The following is a 16,738-nucleotide window of genomic DNA, read 5'->3' on the forward strand; positions in this document are numbered from 1 at the left end:
GGAATAAAGATGCAGATGTAGAGAATGGACTTGAGGACACAGGGAGGGGGAAGGGTAAGCTGGGATGAAGTGAGAGAGTGGCATGGACTGATACATACTACCAAATGTAAAATAGATAGCTAGTGGGAAGCAGCCACATAGCACAGGGAGATCACCTCAGTGCTTTGTGACCACCTAGAGGGGTGGGATAGGGAGGGTGGGGAGGGAGACGCAAGAGGGAGGAGATATGGGGACATATGTATATGTATAGCTGATTCACTTTGTTATAAAGCAGAAATTAACACACCATTGTACAGCACTTATACTGCAATAAAGATGTTTAAAAAATAAAATAAAATAAAAAAGGGCTTTCAGATTAGTGTCAGTGTGAAAGATAGACTCAGAAAGACGGCTAGGGACTTCGGATTTCATGGACAGACAAGACAGTGCAGAATTCTTCAAAGTAGATTTCACAGCCTTGGCTTGAAACAAGGTCAGGGTGCACAGACTGACAGCAACATGCTGTCAGCACTAAGTGACCTCAGGCGACAACCGAGGAAACACACAGACACTCCATCTTTGACATCTTAGAAGACTATGGCTGGGTGAAGGATAAACTGTGAGGAACAAAGAGCCCTCCAGCTTCTATGTCTGCCAAAGAAGAGTGAAGACATCACCGTCCACCAAAACTCTCCATCGACTGGCTTCACTGGGAAAACGGAAACTTCCAGCCAGCCCAGAGACACTCACAATGTTCCCAGGGGATTGATAAGGTTTCTGGAGGCAACGAGCCTCAAGTGCTCACCAGCTGATTTACCTGATCCTACCCTTACTATCCTTTCCCATAATATGGCTCAGGAATAATATCTCCCTCCCTCAAACATTAAAAAAGAAACAACAGGGCTTCCCTGGTGGCGCAGTGGTTGGGAGTCCGCCTGCCGATCCAGGGGACGCGGGTTCGTGCCCCGATCCGGAAGGATCCCACGTGCCGCGGAGCGGCTGGGCCCGTGAGCCATGGCTGCTGAGCCTGCGCGTCCGGAGCCTGTGCTCCGCAATGGGAGAGGCCACAGCAGTGAGAGGCCCGCGTACCGCCAAAAAAAAAAAAAAAAAAAAAAAAAGAAAGAAACAACATTAAAAAAGAAATCAGCATGCAACTTAGGTGAACATATAATATTTAAAAGGAAATATCACACATACTCACAGAAGTAGATGAATAAAACACATCAGAAAATTTATATTGCAAAGCAGATGAAAATTAAGACAACGTATTTCTCTAAGAAGCAGTCTGGCAACATATATTAATACCAAATATATACACACACTTCAATTCATGTAGGAAATCATCCTGTAAAATTTCATTGTCCGTTATGTTAATCATGAATATTTGAAATATGGAGCTATTTCATATATGGAACTGAGGAACTAAAATTTAAAAACTGATACTAATTTCAGTTATTGGAAAACTTTTAGGTATTATCTGGAACAACCTGGGTATGTAAATTTATTTTTCAGTTGTAAATTTTATGAGATCTAATTACAGATTGCCTTGCCAATGAAAATTTAGCTTCTCAAGATAAGCTCTAAGTATAAAATATACACTAGATTTTTTAAAGATTTAATGCAATTTTATTTCTAAAATAAAGTCTAAATACTGAAAGGGCACAGTAAGTTCCAAGAAAAATATGATACAAATGATCAATAATAAGAAATATCCTAGTATATTGTACTTCGGAGATAAAGAGTCCTTTGGGCATTTAGGTCCCTACTTCATCATCACCACCACCATCACCACACACACACACACAAACACAAGTCAACTATTTACACATGGATTTAAAAAAATTACTCTTGTGCATGAACAAGAATGAAAACACAAATAAATTACTCAAGGTATTCCAAAACCTTTTTCACATTTTTTCTGTTGGAGAAGTGGCTGAACTCAAAAAGGAATCCACCTGCAGTTTAGTGTTGGTGGATTCAACAAATTGCAGCAGTGCTTCAAAGAATATAGGCTATGGTTTCCTGCTGGGATGACCTCACCGGAACCGTTGACAACAGTGCTGGTGAAAAGTAGAATAAAACAGTTAGTTGAACCTCAGAAAACAGAAACAGTAGATGAACAGAAGATGACATATTAGAGATTGCATAGGGCGAGAAGCTGATATCCTGCCTCACATTCCAGCTAGGGTGGGTTAAGGACAGAGGCACCAGAGAAGTAGTTTTGACTCTTAAATCCTGTTTGGCCTGAAAGACTCACCTTATTTCCTCTAGAGTAAAAGAATAAAGGATAGAAGCAATCCTTATAAAAACACGTGCACATTAAGAAGGACAGATGGAGTGGTGATACTGCTTCTGAAGATAGAGACTGTACAGAATGGGGGTGGCTGGCATGGGTCACTGATGGCCCCTCATCCATTGTAGCGTCACCATCACCATGTTGTCAGGGAAGCCTGCATTGCTTGATACCCTTGAACGGGAGGCAGTACCTAGTGACTACTAGGGCATGGGCTCTATGGGCAGAAAGACCCAAATTTTCTTGGGTCTTTCTATCTTGATCTTGCTTGCACTCATTTTGCTTGGGTAAGTGACGTTGCCTCCCCAAACCCAGATTTTATCTAATGCTTAAAAAAGCAGTAGTGCCTAACTTATACAGCGGCTGCAAGGTTTAAGTGAGCTAATTCATACAAAGCACCTAATACACAGCTGGGGGCATATTAAAATGTTTGAGCAGCGCTGGTTAGTGCTATGGTTTCTAGTCTTAGTTAGTCAAGATGAAAGGTGGTTAGAACTGCCAGACAAGTTCTTATATTAAGAGTTATGAAGTTACAAAACTAAGTGGTTGGGGTCTTTCGGTCTATTTTTTTTTATTAATGATGGATATAAAGAAGTTATCATCAAGAATACAATACCTGTTCAATAGACTCTGGCAACAAGATACTACATCGGTTGTGTTTCTAACCGAGCTGGAGTTGAAGGCATTCTCCAAAATGTGATGACAGTTGCTGTCCACAGGAGTGCTGGTAAGCATGCCTGGAAGTGGAACAGAGTACTGTTTATTTAATTAATGAAGTCACTGAACTCTCCTTCTATTGTTGGCTTCTCCACCATGCTCCACACTTTTCACTTCACAATCTGCTTAATGGCAGCTGTGCCTCTCAGCTCTCTGCAGAGGCACCGTCCCCCCAAAGCTGCCATCCTCTGAGCACAGGGAGACCGGACACAGAGGATGCAATGCAGTACCTGCGATGCAGGCTGTCATGAAGCAGGCGACGGTCCCCGCAATCAGAGCTCTCACTGCTCCTGCGGCAATGTCATGCTTTCTGGAAGGAGCTATGGATGCTGGGAAATGTGGAAGCAAGCATGGTAGATTAATGTTGAGCCTATTGATTAGAATTCCAAACTCCCAGCCTTTGAGAATTGTTCTGGGGCTGGAGTCTCAGGTCCGTTGACTTTTCTTTTTTTAAACTGAGCTGGAGAATTCAAGATTCAAGAGCTTAGTGATGAGCTCCACGTCCAGAGAAGTTTCTCTGGTGTAGGAGAACTCACAGTATGTTCATGAGGGCATGACAAGGCAAATGGGTTTCAAGGAAGGATTCCAAATATCTGCAACTCATCTGTCACCATCTCCTTCTTTGCCCGTGGTGGCATAGAATTAATTAATCATGGCATTTTCCCATTGAATTTCCACTGGCCCTCAGAATCCTTCTCTAGCTGGTCATTATAAATTTATTGGAATTGGCAGACAAAGTGTAATCTATTTGTCATCTTTGAGTGGAGTAACACCTGTACATTTGAGCAGATTTTTCCCGACATTAGCTTGAATAGACATGGGAAAAACTACATTGCAGAGCAGGGATAAAAAATAGACCCAAAAGAATTTATTGCTGTTGCAGGGCTCTTTTTTTCGGACACAAATAATGTTACAGAGCAACATGGAGATTGGAAGAATGTTTATATCATATCTGTTGTTGGAGAATATTCTTTTCACTTACTGAGTCCGCCGATCACTATTCCTAGGGAACCAAAATTGGCAAAGCCACAGAGAGCATAAGTGGCAATTGTCTCAGCACGAATCTAGAAATAAGCATAAACACACAGATGTATACATGATGTGACCGACCCAGCTGAGTATATCTGGTATCCTAACTGGGCTTCCTATTCCGACTATGGTCAATATTGACAAATAAATGTACAGTGTATGGTGTCAAACACCTGTTGCTTCCTGGTCTCTTTTTTCCATCTCCCCTTGAATTTTTTTTTTTTTTTTTTTTGGCTGTGAGGGGTCTTCGTTGCTGCCTGTGGGCTTGCTCTAGTTGTAGCAAGTGGGGGCTACTCTTCGTTGCGGTGCGTGGGCTTCTCATTGCAGTGGCTTCTCTTGTCTTGGAGCATGGGCTCTAGGTGCACGGGCTTCAGTAGTTGCGGCACGCAGGCTCAGTAGTTGTGGTGCACGGGCTTAGTTGCTCTGCGGCATGTGGGATCTTGCTGGACCAGGGATTGAACCCGTGTTCCCTGCATTGGCAGGCAGATTCTTAACCACTGCGCCACCAGGGAAGTCCTCCCCTTGAATTTTCAGGGAGGGAAAGGGGCTGTGTGGATTCAGAGATTCTCCATGAAGTCCTTGGAGTTGGTACTGTTGGCCTCTACAAATGCTATTTTCTGCTCGATGATAACTCTGATATTCCGTATGACCTGACCACTCGCTATACTGTGTCAGGCACAGTACTAGCTGCTGACAATACAAAACTGGTCCCAGAAAATACTCACATTACATTTATTTGACAAAGGACTTATTCAGAATGTATAAAGAACTGTTATAACTCATTAAGAAGACAAGCACCCAATAAAAAACATAAAGAGATTTCACAAAAGATATGCAAATGGCCAAAATAAGCACATGAGAAGATGTTTGACGTCATTAATCACCAGGAAAATGCAAATTAAATTAAAACAATGAGCTCACTACACATCCACTAAAATGGCTAAAAAAGAAGGACAACACCCCGTGTTGACAAGGATGTTGAGCAATTGGAACTCTTGTACATTGTTGGTGGGAATGTAAACTGACACGGCCTGTTTGTAAAATACAAACATACTTGGCAGTTTCTTATCAAATTAACATAACAGCCTGTATGACCCAGTAATGCCACTCCTAGGAATGTTCCCAGGAGAAATAAAAACATGTGTCTTCAAGAAGACTGCGTGAATATTTATAACAGCTTTATTCACAATAGCCCCAAGCTGGAAACAACTCAAATGCCATTCAGTTGGCGAATTCATAAATAAGGTGTGGATATGCATTAAAAAAGGATACTACTCTGCAGTAGAAAGGAAAAAACTAATACATGCAACAACATGAATCCTAAGTGAGTCCATTTATATGAAATTCTAGAACAAGCAAAAGTGATCTATAGTAAGAGAAAGATCACTGGTTTCCTGGGACTGGGTTGGGGTGGGATGGGGTGTTGTTGACAACTGGCCATGAGGGAAGTTTTCTAGGTGTGGTGGAAATGTGTGGTATCTTGATTGTTTGTGGTCATGGTTACACAGGTGACAGATTTATCAAAACATACGTACACCAAAAATAGGCCTTTTTTGTATGCAAATTATACTTCAGTGAAAAGGAATTACCTTAGTAAAAACGAAGCTCACAGATACCAGAGGGGCTCCTTTCAGCTGACTGTGGTGTGTGCTTGCCTTTCTTTGTTCCTCAGCTCTGACCAGACCATAGGAATGTTAGGTAGTGGGAGAGTGAATAGTCCTTTCACAGGGCAGTAAGAAGATGGCAGGTGAATTCTTGGAAGCGTGAGCATGACCCTCCTTCTCTATTCCAATAGGCAAGAGGTGCTGCTCAGGCCAGACAACCTTCCTCAGGTTGAGGGGCTGATTATGGGAGGCTTGGAAGATTCAATAGGCTCAGTTGTTCACCAGAGGCACAGCCAATCTGGCAAAGGCACCCACACAACCGAGGCAATAATTTTCTTTTCCAAAATCCTGAGGAAAATCTATGATTTGGTTCAAAGAACAAACCTTTTCTTTTTTCTTTCACTAACTGGATTTTTAAAAGCTCACATTCAAGACTCAAGTGCTCATGGTTAAGTTTCTTTTTTTCATGGTAAGTTGTTTGTTGATTATAAGGCTCCTCTTTTCTTTCATAATTTCTGAGAACTCCTTTGTTGATATTCTCAATCAGTGTGCATATAGTGGGCAGGAAAAAAATATTTCAAGTATTTGAGCAGTCCGCTGTTTCTGGAAAAGCTCATCATCTTTGTCCCCTGCTCTGTCTAGTGCTTTTCATTTAGTTCAGTTGGCTTCACAAATAGGCAAGCTTGTTAAGAGACCGTGAGGAGGGAGATGGCATAAAGTGCTTGAGATTCCTCTTTCTCCTTCTGGGGATCTGTGGGAAAGGGATACACAGACGTGGCCATGTAGGGTTTTATGATAAGAGGAAAAGGAGGCTGGGATGATTCCACTTTGCCTTTGCCCATAAATGTGCAGGATTATGTGATGGAAAGACAAATACCATATGATATCACTTATATCTAAGTGGAATCTAATCCATCCATAATACATCTTCCAGCTCTCCTTGCACAGGAGCAAAGGTGCCACAAGGACAGTCATTGAAGCATTACTTCTAATAGCAAAAAATTGGTAACTGTGTTCATCAACAAGGGACTGGTTAAAATAAGTTATGATGTGCTCATACTGTGTCACAGGCATTGATATGGCGTGGCATCCGAGATATGTTACCAAGAGCAAAGAGCAACACTAACGACAGTGAGCATAATGTGGAACAGGGAGAGGAGGTGAATGGCAAAGAAATAGGGAGGATGACTTCCTTTTCCCTCCACATCTCTTGTACCTTTTGAATTCTGTACCATGGTATGTTTTATGTGTAAACAAACAAACATGCAAAGTATTATATTTAAGAAGGAGAAAATGATGAAAATGGTGGAGTGATAAAGAGCTCATTCTGGGGACAACGTGCTACATACACATTTCTCTTATTCTTTTAATTGAAGTATAGTTGATTTACAACATTGTGTTAGTTTCTGCTGTACAGCAAAGTGATTCAGTTTTATATATATATATATTTATATATACATACACACACACACACACACATATATATTCTTTTCCATTATGGTTTATTACAGGGTATTAAATATAGTTTAATTAATTAAACCAATTAATTAACCAAATTAATTAACCAAATTTAATTAACCAAATTAAACCATAATATGGTTTATTACAGGGTATTAAATATAGTTTATTACAGGGTATTAAATATGTGCTGTACAGTAGGACCTTGTTGTTTATCAATTTTATATATTGATAGCAGTGGTTTGTATCTGCTAATTCCAAACTCCTAATTTATCCCTTCCCCCTCCTCCTTTCCCCGTTGGTAACCATAAGTTTGTTTTCTGTCTGTGAGTCTGTTTCTATTTCGTAAATAAGTTCATCTGTGTCATATTTTAGATTCCACTTAGATATAAGTGATAGCATATGGTATTTGTCTTTCTCTTTCTGACTTACTTCACTTAGTATGATAATCTCTAGGTCTACCCATGTCACTGCAAATGGCATCATTTCATTCTTTTTTATGGCTGAGTAGTATTACATTATGTATACCGACCATACCTTCTTTATCCATTCATCTGTCGATGGATATTTAGGTTGCATCCATGTCTTGGCTATTGTAAATAGTGCTGCTATGAACACTGGGGTGCATGTATCTTTTCATATTATAGTTTTGTCCAGATATATGCCCAGGAGTGGGATTGCTGGATCATGTGGAAACTCTATTTTTAGTTTTTTGAGGAACCTCCATACTGTTTTCCATAGTGGCTGCACTAATGTACATTCCCACCAACAGTGTAGGAGGGTTACCCTTTCTACACAGCCTCTCCAGTATTTATTATTTGTAGACTTTTTAATGATGGCCATTCTGACTGGTGTGAGGTGATACCTCATAGTTTTGATTTGCATTTCTCTAATAATTAGTGACGTTGAGCATCTTTCCATGTGCCTGTTGGCCATCTGCACCTACACATTCTGACCACTTAGATGGAGGTCGTCGGTGGGCATAATGCAATGGATTACACTGGGTTTTTGCCTCATGGACCCAGATCAAATGTTTTAGTCATGTGGTACTTTTTCCAGTAGATGGTGGGACACTCCCACCACTTGTTGGTTGGTAAACAGAAATTGTAGGAACTCATCCCCATTTGGTTGATTGGAAATAACAAATTGGGAAAAACAAAATGTTTTCCCCTTTGTGACTCAACAATAGCAGAAGCCATTGAGCTCATATCTCCAAATATCTTCTGTGGGTCTGCCTCTGGTTGGGCTCACTCCCAACCTAAATCAGCTCTACTGTTCTATTTCTGTCCTCTTAATAACCTGTTGACAAACCTGCTTAGCACAACCAGAACTGAGAGCTTCCTTTTAGCAAAACTACGTTCTCCAGGCAACTGCCAGTTGGGGATGGAAAACATTTCACTTAATTTAGCCTATTCTTTACTTTTGGCAGAGAAGCAAGCTAGTTTGTGGTGGCCTCCAAACAATGAGGACATTTGGCCAAGCTCCATTGCGTGGTCAGTTGAAGAATGAACATTTGAGACGCAGGAGACCTACTGTCCTAGAGCTCTTGTTCATATCAGATGTGTGGGTCAAAATGCCGCTGACCGTAAAATACAAATCAGTACTCTCCTGGAGTTTGCTGTGGTATTTGTGTGACAGGTGGGAGGAAAATTTGCATGTTTGGTGTTTGGGAGGCTGGGTGAGATGGTGGTGGTGGTCAGAGGCGGGCAGTCTCAGTTAGAACCTTGGGCAGCATGCTTTCCCTCCCCGCTCCTTTTAAAGCCAAATACCTGCCCAGGACATTCATTCCAAATGGATTGTTCTAATGAGTCATGGTGGTGGTCGGAAATGTTCACCATTTCCCTAAGAGTTTCCACGTGTGACAATTCTGTTCTTCTGGAAAGTAGAAGTTAGAGACTCAGCTGCAAATATGGCTTAAATAATGGCCTCCTCCAAGTTCCCTCATCCCATTCAAGGCCAAGCAGACATGAGCATCTCCTTGCACGCTACGGACCAGAAATCCTGACATAATTATAGGGTGCTTGTCTGAAAGGCCCTGAGCTTTTTCTCTTCCCTCATCCACTTGGAGAGTAGTTACTGTGTCTCACTGTTTCTTTCGATATCCAGGTGCTATGCGGCACTTAGGTAGTTTCTCAGAGTTCGAAAAATTTCTTAAATAGGAAGGAAGAGTCCTTCCTGGTCATTAGACTATGAGCCCCATGAGAGCAGAGGCCTTATCACTCATTCAACACCGTGGCCTCCGTACATAGCACAGTGCTCACAGAAGACATTCCATAAATATCTGTTGATTGATTCCAATCCCAGCTCATATGACTCTGGGTTTGTATTGATAGTGCTCAGAGGTAAATGATCACAGTGGTAAGGATTAGCTGCGTTTCTTTCTGTACACACACACAACTGACAACTTATGAGTCACTATGTACATTATGATGTCAGAGATTTGGGGCCTGTTTCCTTCTGATGTACCCCAAATGCCTGGCATGGTGCCTGACACACAGAGGCAACAGCAGCTATTTGATGAATGTATGTGTGTGACAAAGAAGTATATTGGGGGGAAAAATTTACTCACCGACATATATTGCTGCACACCATCCACAAATTTGGGTCCACTCTCTTGTCTTAAATGGATCAATTCTGAGAGTTTCTGATAAGCCACAAATTCATTGAAGAATGTCTTATAACCTATGAGTTTGGCAACCATAAAGCTGTCTTGCCAGTCCACTCCCATCATGAAGGAAAAGGGCATGAAGATGTAGGAGCATATTACCTACAAAAACCAAAAATGGATACTTTATTAGAGTAGTGATTTGCTTCCGGTTCTTTGGCCTCACGCTCATGACCAGATTGTTCCCGCCCCCTCTGTGTGTCTTTTAGGCACAGAGATCCCTGTGCATTCTCTAGCCTGTCTATATCCATTAGGAGTCAAGGTTGAAATTGGGTCATTTGAAGTAACCTGGATTTTGGGGAACGGGGTCAGGACAGAATGGTTCTGTGTTGGGGTAAGGAGGGTGATAGGAGACAGCAAAAGGGGTGTGGGATTCATGATAAGTTTGTACATTGTATAAGAGTGCACTATACACGTTAGGAAAGGCTGTTCACAAACCTATTTTATTTTTAAACAAAGATTGGCAGAAACAAAAAGGAGGAAAAGCATGATAGAATCATACCTCGAAACTCAGTTGTGGGTAGTCAAACATGTTTCCAAACCAGGACAGGGCTGAATTCACAAAAGACAACAGGGCCAGGAAGGCAATCAAATTCGCAGCGATGTTTGCCACCAGGGGAATGGATGAGGATGCTCCCTGTGCTGCGGCTTCTAGGAGATTCTTTGAATCACTTTATCAAAAAATAGCAATTCCAGAATTACCAAGGGATTATCAGTGGATGGACATCACAGGTGTAGAAATGGCATAATCAGAGCTCATTCAAATGGAAAGACAAACTCTCAGACCCATGTCCTGGCTGAAATACCTGAATTCTGTGAAATCATGATGGGATTTATAATCGTTGAGTGTAGGTGATGGGCATATGAGTGTCTAAATGTTATACTACTCTTTTAATTTGGAGGCGTTTATAATAAAAAATTGGGATAAAAATATTACAGGTTTTAACAATGATATTTAATTAAAAGTAGCTTTCAGAGAATATTTATAAAATATTCACAGTAAAAGAACTAGCAATTCAAGGAAGGCCTGTGTATCCACCACCTCGTTTAAGAAATGGAGAGTCACATCAGCTTTGAGCACCCCCTACTTCATCTCATCTTCTTCTCTCTAATATCAGAGGTACTTGGCCCATTGGAATTTGCTTATGATTCCCTTTCTTTTCAATTTTCTTTATCCCTACATAATACATTGTGTCAGTTTACATACTTGCTAACTATATAAGTGAAATCCACATATTCCATATATATTCTTTGGCAACTTGCTTTTTCACTCATGGTTATGACTCTCTCTACATACAAACAAGGGATGAATCTCAGAAACATATTGGTTGATGAATTCTGTTACTTAATGACATACTTTTGGATACCCTAAATCCCTTAGTTTTTTCCACCCTCTTCTCTTTCTTTTGAACAGGGCAAAAAGTAAATGAACCTAAGAGGGGTTAGAAATACCTATATCGGGACTTCCCTGGTGGTCCAATGGTTAAGAATCCGCCTTCCAATGCAGGGGACGTGGGTTCGATCTCTGGTCGGGGAACTAATCCCACATGCCGTGGGACAACTAAGCTTGCGGGCTCTAGAGCCCATGCATCACAACTAGAGAGACTGTGTGCCACAACTAGAGAGCCTGTGTGCCTCAACTACTGAGCCCACACACCACAACTAGAGAGAAGCTGGCCTGCTGTAATGAAGAGCTCTCACATCGTAACTAAGACTTAATGCAGCCAAATAAAGAAATATTTTAATAAATATATAAATAAATAAATTTTAATAAAAAGGAATACCGATACCACACTTTTCTTCCCTATTATATAAGAAACTTTCAGAAACAGTGATCCTATGGCTTTCTAACAGTCTTAAATCATGGCCCAATGAACCCTATGCTATATTTAAAATTAAATATCTCTTCACCTAAAACTAATATAATATTGAAAATGAACTATACTTCAATCTAAAAAAGTTAATTAAATGAAATATCTACACTGAACAGTCAAGGAAATGTATTGACATTTAGGTATTGATATTTAGAAAAGATCTCCTTGAGTACTGAAACAAGATACTTTGGGTGAAGTCTACATAGTCATGGGAAATTAAATTCACTTTAATTCACTGTGTTCTCTGATAATCAAATTCTTGCTGCACTTTGGACTGGAGCAAACCTCCCCTCCCACCAACCTCCTGCTTGTATAGTCAGTAACTAATAACTAGGTGAATGTGTCTCACTTACCCATTTTCCATTTTCATGGCATTCTTGAGGGTTATTTTAGGTGTTTCTGTCTCAGGCCAAAAAAGTTTAGAAATAGCCAATGCCGCAGGTGCAGACATAACTGAAGCAGTTAACAAGTGAGAGGACGAAACCTGTGATTTCAGGAGAGAGAAGACCAACTTAGGTTTAGCTTTTCTGTTGCGTTCTGAATGAATGGCTCAAATGCCTTACAAGGCAGGCATTGATTACGTGCCAGAAATCAATGTTTCTTTGGAGGCTTGGAAGAGCCACACGCTGGGTATCACCTTGAGAGGAGGGAGGAAGTTATACCAGTTGACCACATCCTCGGGGAGAAGCACAAAACCACAATCTGAGCATTCAGAAGAGAATTAATCCTGTGTTGTAGAAATTTTCAAGGAAGATAACTCTACCTCTCTGTTGTTCCTCTGAATGTTCATATAGTCCCTAAAGCTATTTCATTACATCATCAGTTTAGATGGTGGGTATCTGGGGTGCAGGCATGGGTACACCCCTCTCCATTTTCCTTTTGCTTTCCTGATGTCCTTTGTGCCCCTACATAATATGTGTTTATCCAGAGTCCCTTTAATCTGTAAGCGATTTGTTTTCCTCTTTGCAGGTCTACTTAAACTCTTCCCCCTTCCCTTCCCACATCCTTGTCTTGTTTCTGGATTCTCTTCCCTGTATTTTCAGAATTATAGAATCTGCACCTGCCTCCCCACTCCCATTCCACACAGCACAGTTTTGTATGTAGAATTCCTACAGCAATCCATCTGGAGAGTCAGTCAAACTGGTATTCCTGAGGTCTCCTTCACCCTTTTTTTCTTCCCTCTTCCTACTGATTCGCTCTGTGAGGCTCAGATGAAGTCCTGGAATGAAACTTGCCTATCTTGTAAGAATTCCTCATCACCTGGACCACACAGCTGCTGTGTTATTCCATTTCTCCACCAGGGGTTGTAAATAAGCCCTGTGCTCAGGGCATGTGCACCAGTTACCATAACGTTCTTCAGCGCCATCGCATAGACACACTGCTTTCAAACTGGGCTATACATTGAAACCTGAGGATTGAAAGGGAACACTGATGCCTGGGTCTCGTCCCAAGAGATTCTGTTGAATTACTCTGGGGTAGGGGCCTGGGCATTAGGGCCTTTAAAAGCTCCCAGGTGATTCTAACGTGAAGTAAGTTTTGAGAATCAGTGCTGTAAGCCAGGAGTCAGAAAATGTTTTCTGTAGAGGATGAATAGTTTTGGCTTTTAGGGCCACAACTACTCAAGTCTGTATCATATAAGCTGCTTAGATAATGAACAGGATAGCTGGTTTCCAATCAAACTTTAGTTTACTTTAGTTACAAAAAAAGGAAGTGATCTAAATTTGGCCCATGGGCCATAGTTTGCTGACCACTGAACTAGATGGCCTTTAGTGTCAGTAATAGGTTGTTTTTTTTCTTTTTTTTTACTTATTCAAATTTTCAGCCAAATTAACCTCATAATATGATTTCATTCTGCTATGGGTGGATATAGTTCACATTTAGGTGGCAGAGATATGAGAGTGAAACACCAAAGCTCCTTGGGGTCACTCCATTCAAATGTCAAAGAAACTGTGACCAACTAGACAGCAAAAAGAACACTCTTTTGCCCTCCTTATCTGGCAGCAATAGTAAAGGAAAAAGCAGAAATGACAATAGCAAACGAAGAAGAGGTTTTATAAATTAATCCCCAAACATTCTTACCCCAAAAGAAATGTATGCGCCTAAGACACTTCCAGCAATAGTAGAGAAGCCAGCGGTCATGATTGCGTGGAGTTCAGACTTGGTGACGCTCGGTAAATATGGTCGGACCAGCAGTGGAGACTCTGTCTGGAAACAAAAAGTGATCAGATTAAATGTTCCCTTACGAGGACATGCTAATTTACTCAAAATTCCATTCTCTACAGCAGTATTTCTAAGAGTGGACTTCAGATCAACTCTATCAGCTTGACTCAGGAACTTGTTTGACATGCAAATTCTCAAATTTCCTGAATCAGAAACTCTGGGGCTGGATCCAGCAGTGGTGTTTTAACAAGGCTTCCTGGTGGTTCCGATGCGTGCTCATGTTTGAGAACCCACACCATCATTGTCTGGGTCTTTTGGACTCCAGGGCAGTGCGCATACAGAGTCACGTGTGAAGTTTGCAAGGCCAATTCACATAAGGCTCTCACCTAGCCTAGGATTGGACTGTGATGGCTTAGTACTCTTTTCTAAGGTTGGAGCACCATGGGCCAAGTAACTGCCCAGTGGCCTGGCCTTGGGAACTCTGATTCCTAAACCTCTGTGACTTCCTGTCTTCCAGCTTCATCTCAACAGACCCTAAACCTCTTTGCTGATACTATAGGGAAACAAGACACAAGTATGAAAAAATACCAGCAATAACATATACCGGTGCCCACAGGCCTATTTCTAATTGAGAATCAGAGACCCCCTTCTTCCCCTTGCATGGAAAGGAATCAATTAGAGTGTAGTTGTAAAGGCTTGAGTCCCATTAAGGAGGGCAGGTGGCCTGCAGCATGGGCTCTCCATAAATAATAGCTGTACTTTTAGCATATTAAGTATCAGATTGAGCACCACAGAAGCATGTGTGCAATTTTACAATTTTCCCCTCATTATTTCTAATTGTGCTATGAGATTGAGTGTGCTGAGCTTCAATTTATGGACCAAATAGAAACTCAGTACATGAGCCCTCTTACCCTGCAGGTAGGAGTAATCAACTCAAGATGGTGCCCTAATTAGTCCTGAGAGATTTTATGACTATAATTATAACAATTTCAACTCCTGGGCAAAGAAGTATGGGCCCCACTCTAAAGACTTTGCTCCAGGCTAGTAAGCTGGGCTTACCAATCAGAAGGCTCAGCCTGCCTGGAGCAGTTGTATAAGTCTACTGATCTGGAGCCATGTGTTTTTCTGGGTGACTTGATTTTTGCTTCGAGTTCAATTTCTTTGCACAGCCGTGCTAGCAAGTATTCACACTTGGTTTCCTTGGTGTGTGATTCCATTCCGCCTGAAGCCATATATCCTGAATGATGAGGATGGTTATTACCATATCTTACTTATCTACCCCTTAGGAATGCTGCCATTTTGAGGGACAGAACTTGGCAACATACTTCTTTGCTTAAATGGACTTCGGGCAAAAGAGCATCTATCGGGACTTCCCTGGTGGCGCAGTGGATAAGACTCCACACTCCCAATGCAGGGGGCCCAGGCTCAATCCTTGGTCAGGGAACTAGATCCCACATGCGTGCTGCAACTAAGAGTTTGCATGCCACAACTAAGAAGCCCATGTGTCACAACTAAGGAGCTGGTGAGCCGCAACTAAGGAGGCCTCCTGCAGCAACTAAGACCCGGTGCAACCAAATAAATAAGTAAATAAATAAATATTTTTTTTAAAAAAGAGCATTTATCCACGTGATGGATAAGGAAGGTGAAAATACTTTTGCTCATCAGCATTTTTCTTCAGACTCAGCAAAGAGACTGCTCAGATAAGTTGAGAATGAGCTTAAGTATTTATATGGCTGCACGGTGTTGGTGGAAAGCCTTTTTGGTCTCTTTCGTTGCCACAAGCATTATACTACAGAGTGTGAGGCTGTCTGTTACATGTTTGCAGCTTCAAGATAAATGGTGAACTCCATTTGAGTAGATGAGCTGCTAGCCTCTGATGGGTGGGCCAGAAACCTCAACAATTCAGTTAATTCAGAAAGGACTTATTGAGAATCTATACATGAGAAGCCTTATGCTTTGATAAAATGATTCAATCTTTCTTCCTCTCCATAAATTCTCAAGGACCCAAATTCCACACTAGTGCATTGATACTCTTAGAAGGGCGCTCTCTCTCTCTCTCTCTCTCTCTCTCTCTCTCTTTCTCTCTCCTTGGAATCTGGACATTGTCAATATTGAGGGTTCATTATCTTGGCACCCTTCCCCCTACACTAAAAGAAATAACACCGTCATATTTTTTAATTTCTCTTTCTGGAAAGAGTATCCATTTTAGCAAGTGTTTTGTTTTTTGATATTACAACTTACCTGTCCAACAAATATATTGCCAGAAGCAACTACAGATTCAACAGGAGATGTTCCCATAGTCACTAGCATTACCCATCCAACCTAAAAGGCAAAAAAGGATAAAGTCAGTAAAGAACTATTTGTATACACAGAACTTCAAAGTAGGGATAAAAATCTTTAAACTGGAGGAAAATACTGAGGCCTTCAACAATTGTACTAAACTTGAGTATACCTTATATAGTCCGTAGTGCAGTCTGATCAAATCCTATTTGAGTGGTAAGTCTGAGTCATTGTATATACTTTGAACACTATACAATGTCTATTGAAATGTCTATTTCATACAAGTAAAGTTTTTTGAATGTCTATTGTGTACAAGTAATAAGTTGTAATAATTGCTAACAGTCATAGCAGTCTTCACAGCATTCCAGGCACTGTTTTAAGCCATTGTTCTAAGTAATGCATTTAATCCTCACAATAAGCCTTTGAGGGAGGTCCTATAATTAGGCCCATTTTACAGAAGAGGAAACCAAGGCACAGAACAGTTTAGCTGTTCTGTCAAAGTTTGCCTAGCTAATAAAGTAATGGGATGTAGTTGAGGTTTGGCCTTTTCTACTTAACTCTCAAACAAACATGGTTGATGGTCCCAATTTGTAGTGGTCCTTCCAACCAGGGACTGTGGTGCCCACCTCAGAATGGGGACTTCCTGTTGCATCCTTTCTCCTTCCTTCCTGCTTCGATG

At 41.1% G+C, this 16,738-nt stretch overlaps 1 protein-coding gene across 1 annotated transcript in view; it reads right to left on the reverse strand.

Moving 5' to 3' along the window:
- Nucleotides 1–1,895: 1,895 nt before the first annotated feature.
- SLC28A3 (solute carrier family 28 member 3) overlaps nt 1,896–16,738 on the reverse strand; it is a 57,562-nt gene continuing 42,719 nt past the window's right edge. Inside the window, exons 10-18 of the mRNA XM_024753843.1 lie at nt 16,021–16,101; nt 13,699–13,824; nt 11,973–12,103; nt 10,248–10,416; nt 9,650–9,847; nt 3,972–4,053; nt 3,220–3,318; nt 2,889–3,009; nt 1,896–2,039 (exon numbers count right to left, since the gene is read on the reverse strand). Of these exons, the coding sequence (XP_024609611.1) occupies nt 1,919–2,039; nt 2,889–3,009; nt 3,220–3,318; nt 3,972–4,053; nt 9,650–9,847; nt 10,248–10,416; nt 11,973–12,103; nt 13,699–13,824; nt 16,021–16,101 (1,128 nt within the window). The 3' untranslated portion in view covers nt 1,896–1,918. The remainder of the gene's footprint in view (nt 2,040–2,888; nt 3,010–3,219; nt 3,319–3,971; nt 4,054–9,649; nt 9,848–10,247; nt 10,417–11,972; nt 12,104–13,698; nt 13,825–16,020; nt 16,102–16,738) is intronic.

Source organism: Neophocaena asiaeorientalis, unplaced genomic scaffold, assembly GCF_003031525.2.
Source record: "Neophocaena asiaeorientalis asiaeorientalis breed wild unplaced genomic scaffold, Neophocaena_asiaeorientalis_V1.1 scaffold220, whole genome shotgun sequence".
NCBI lineage: Eukaryota > Metazoa > Chordata > Mammalia > Artiodactyla > Phocoenidae > Neophocaena > Neophocaena asiaeorientalis.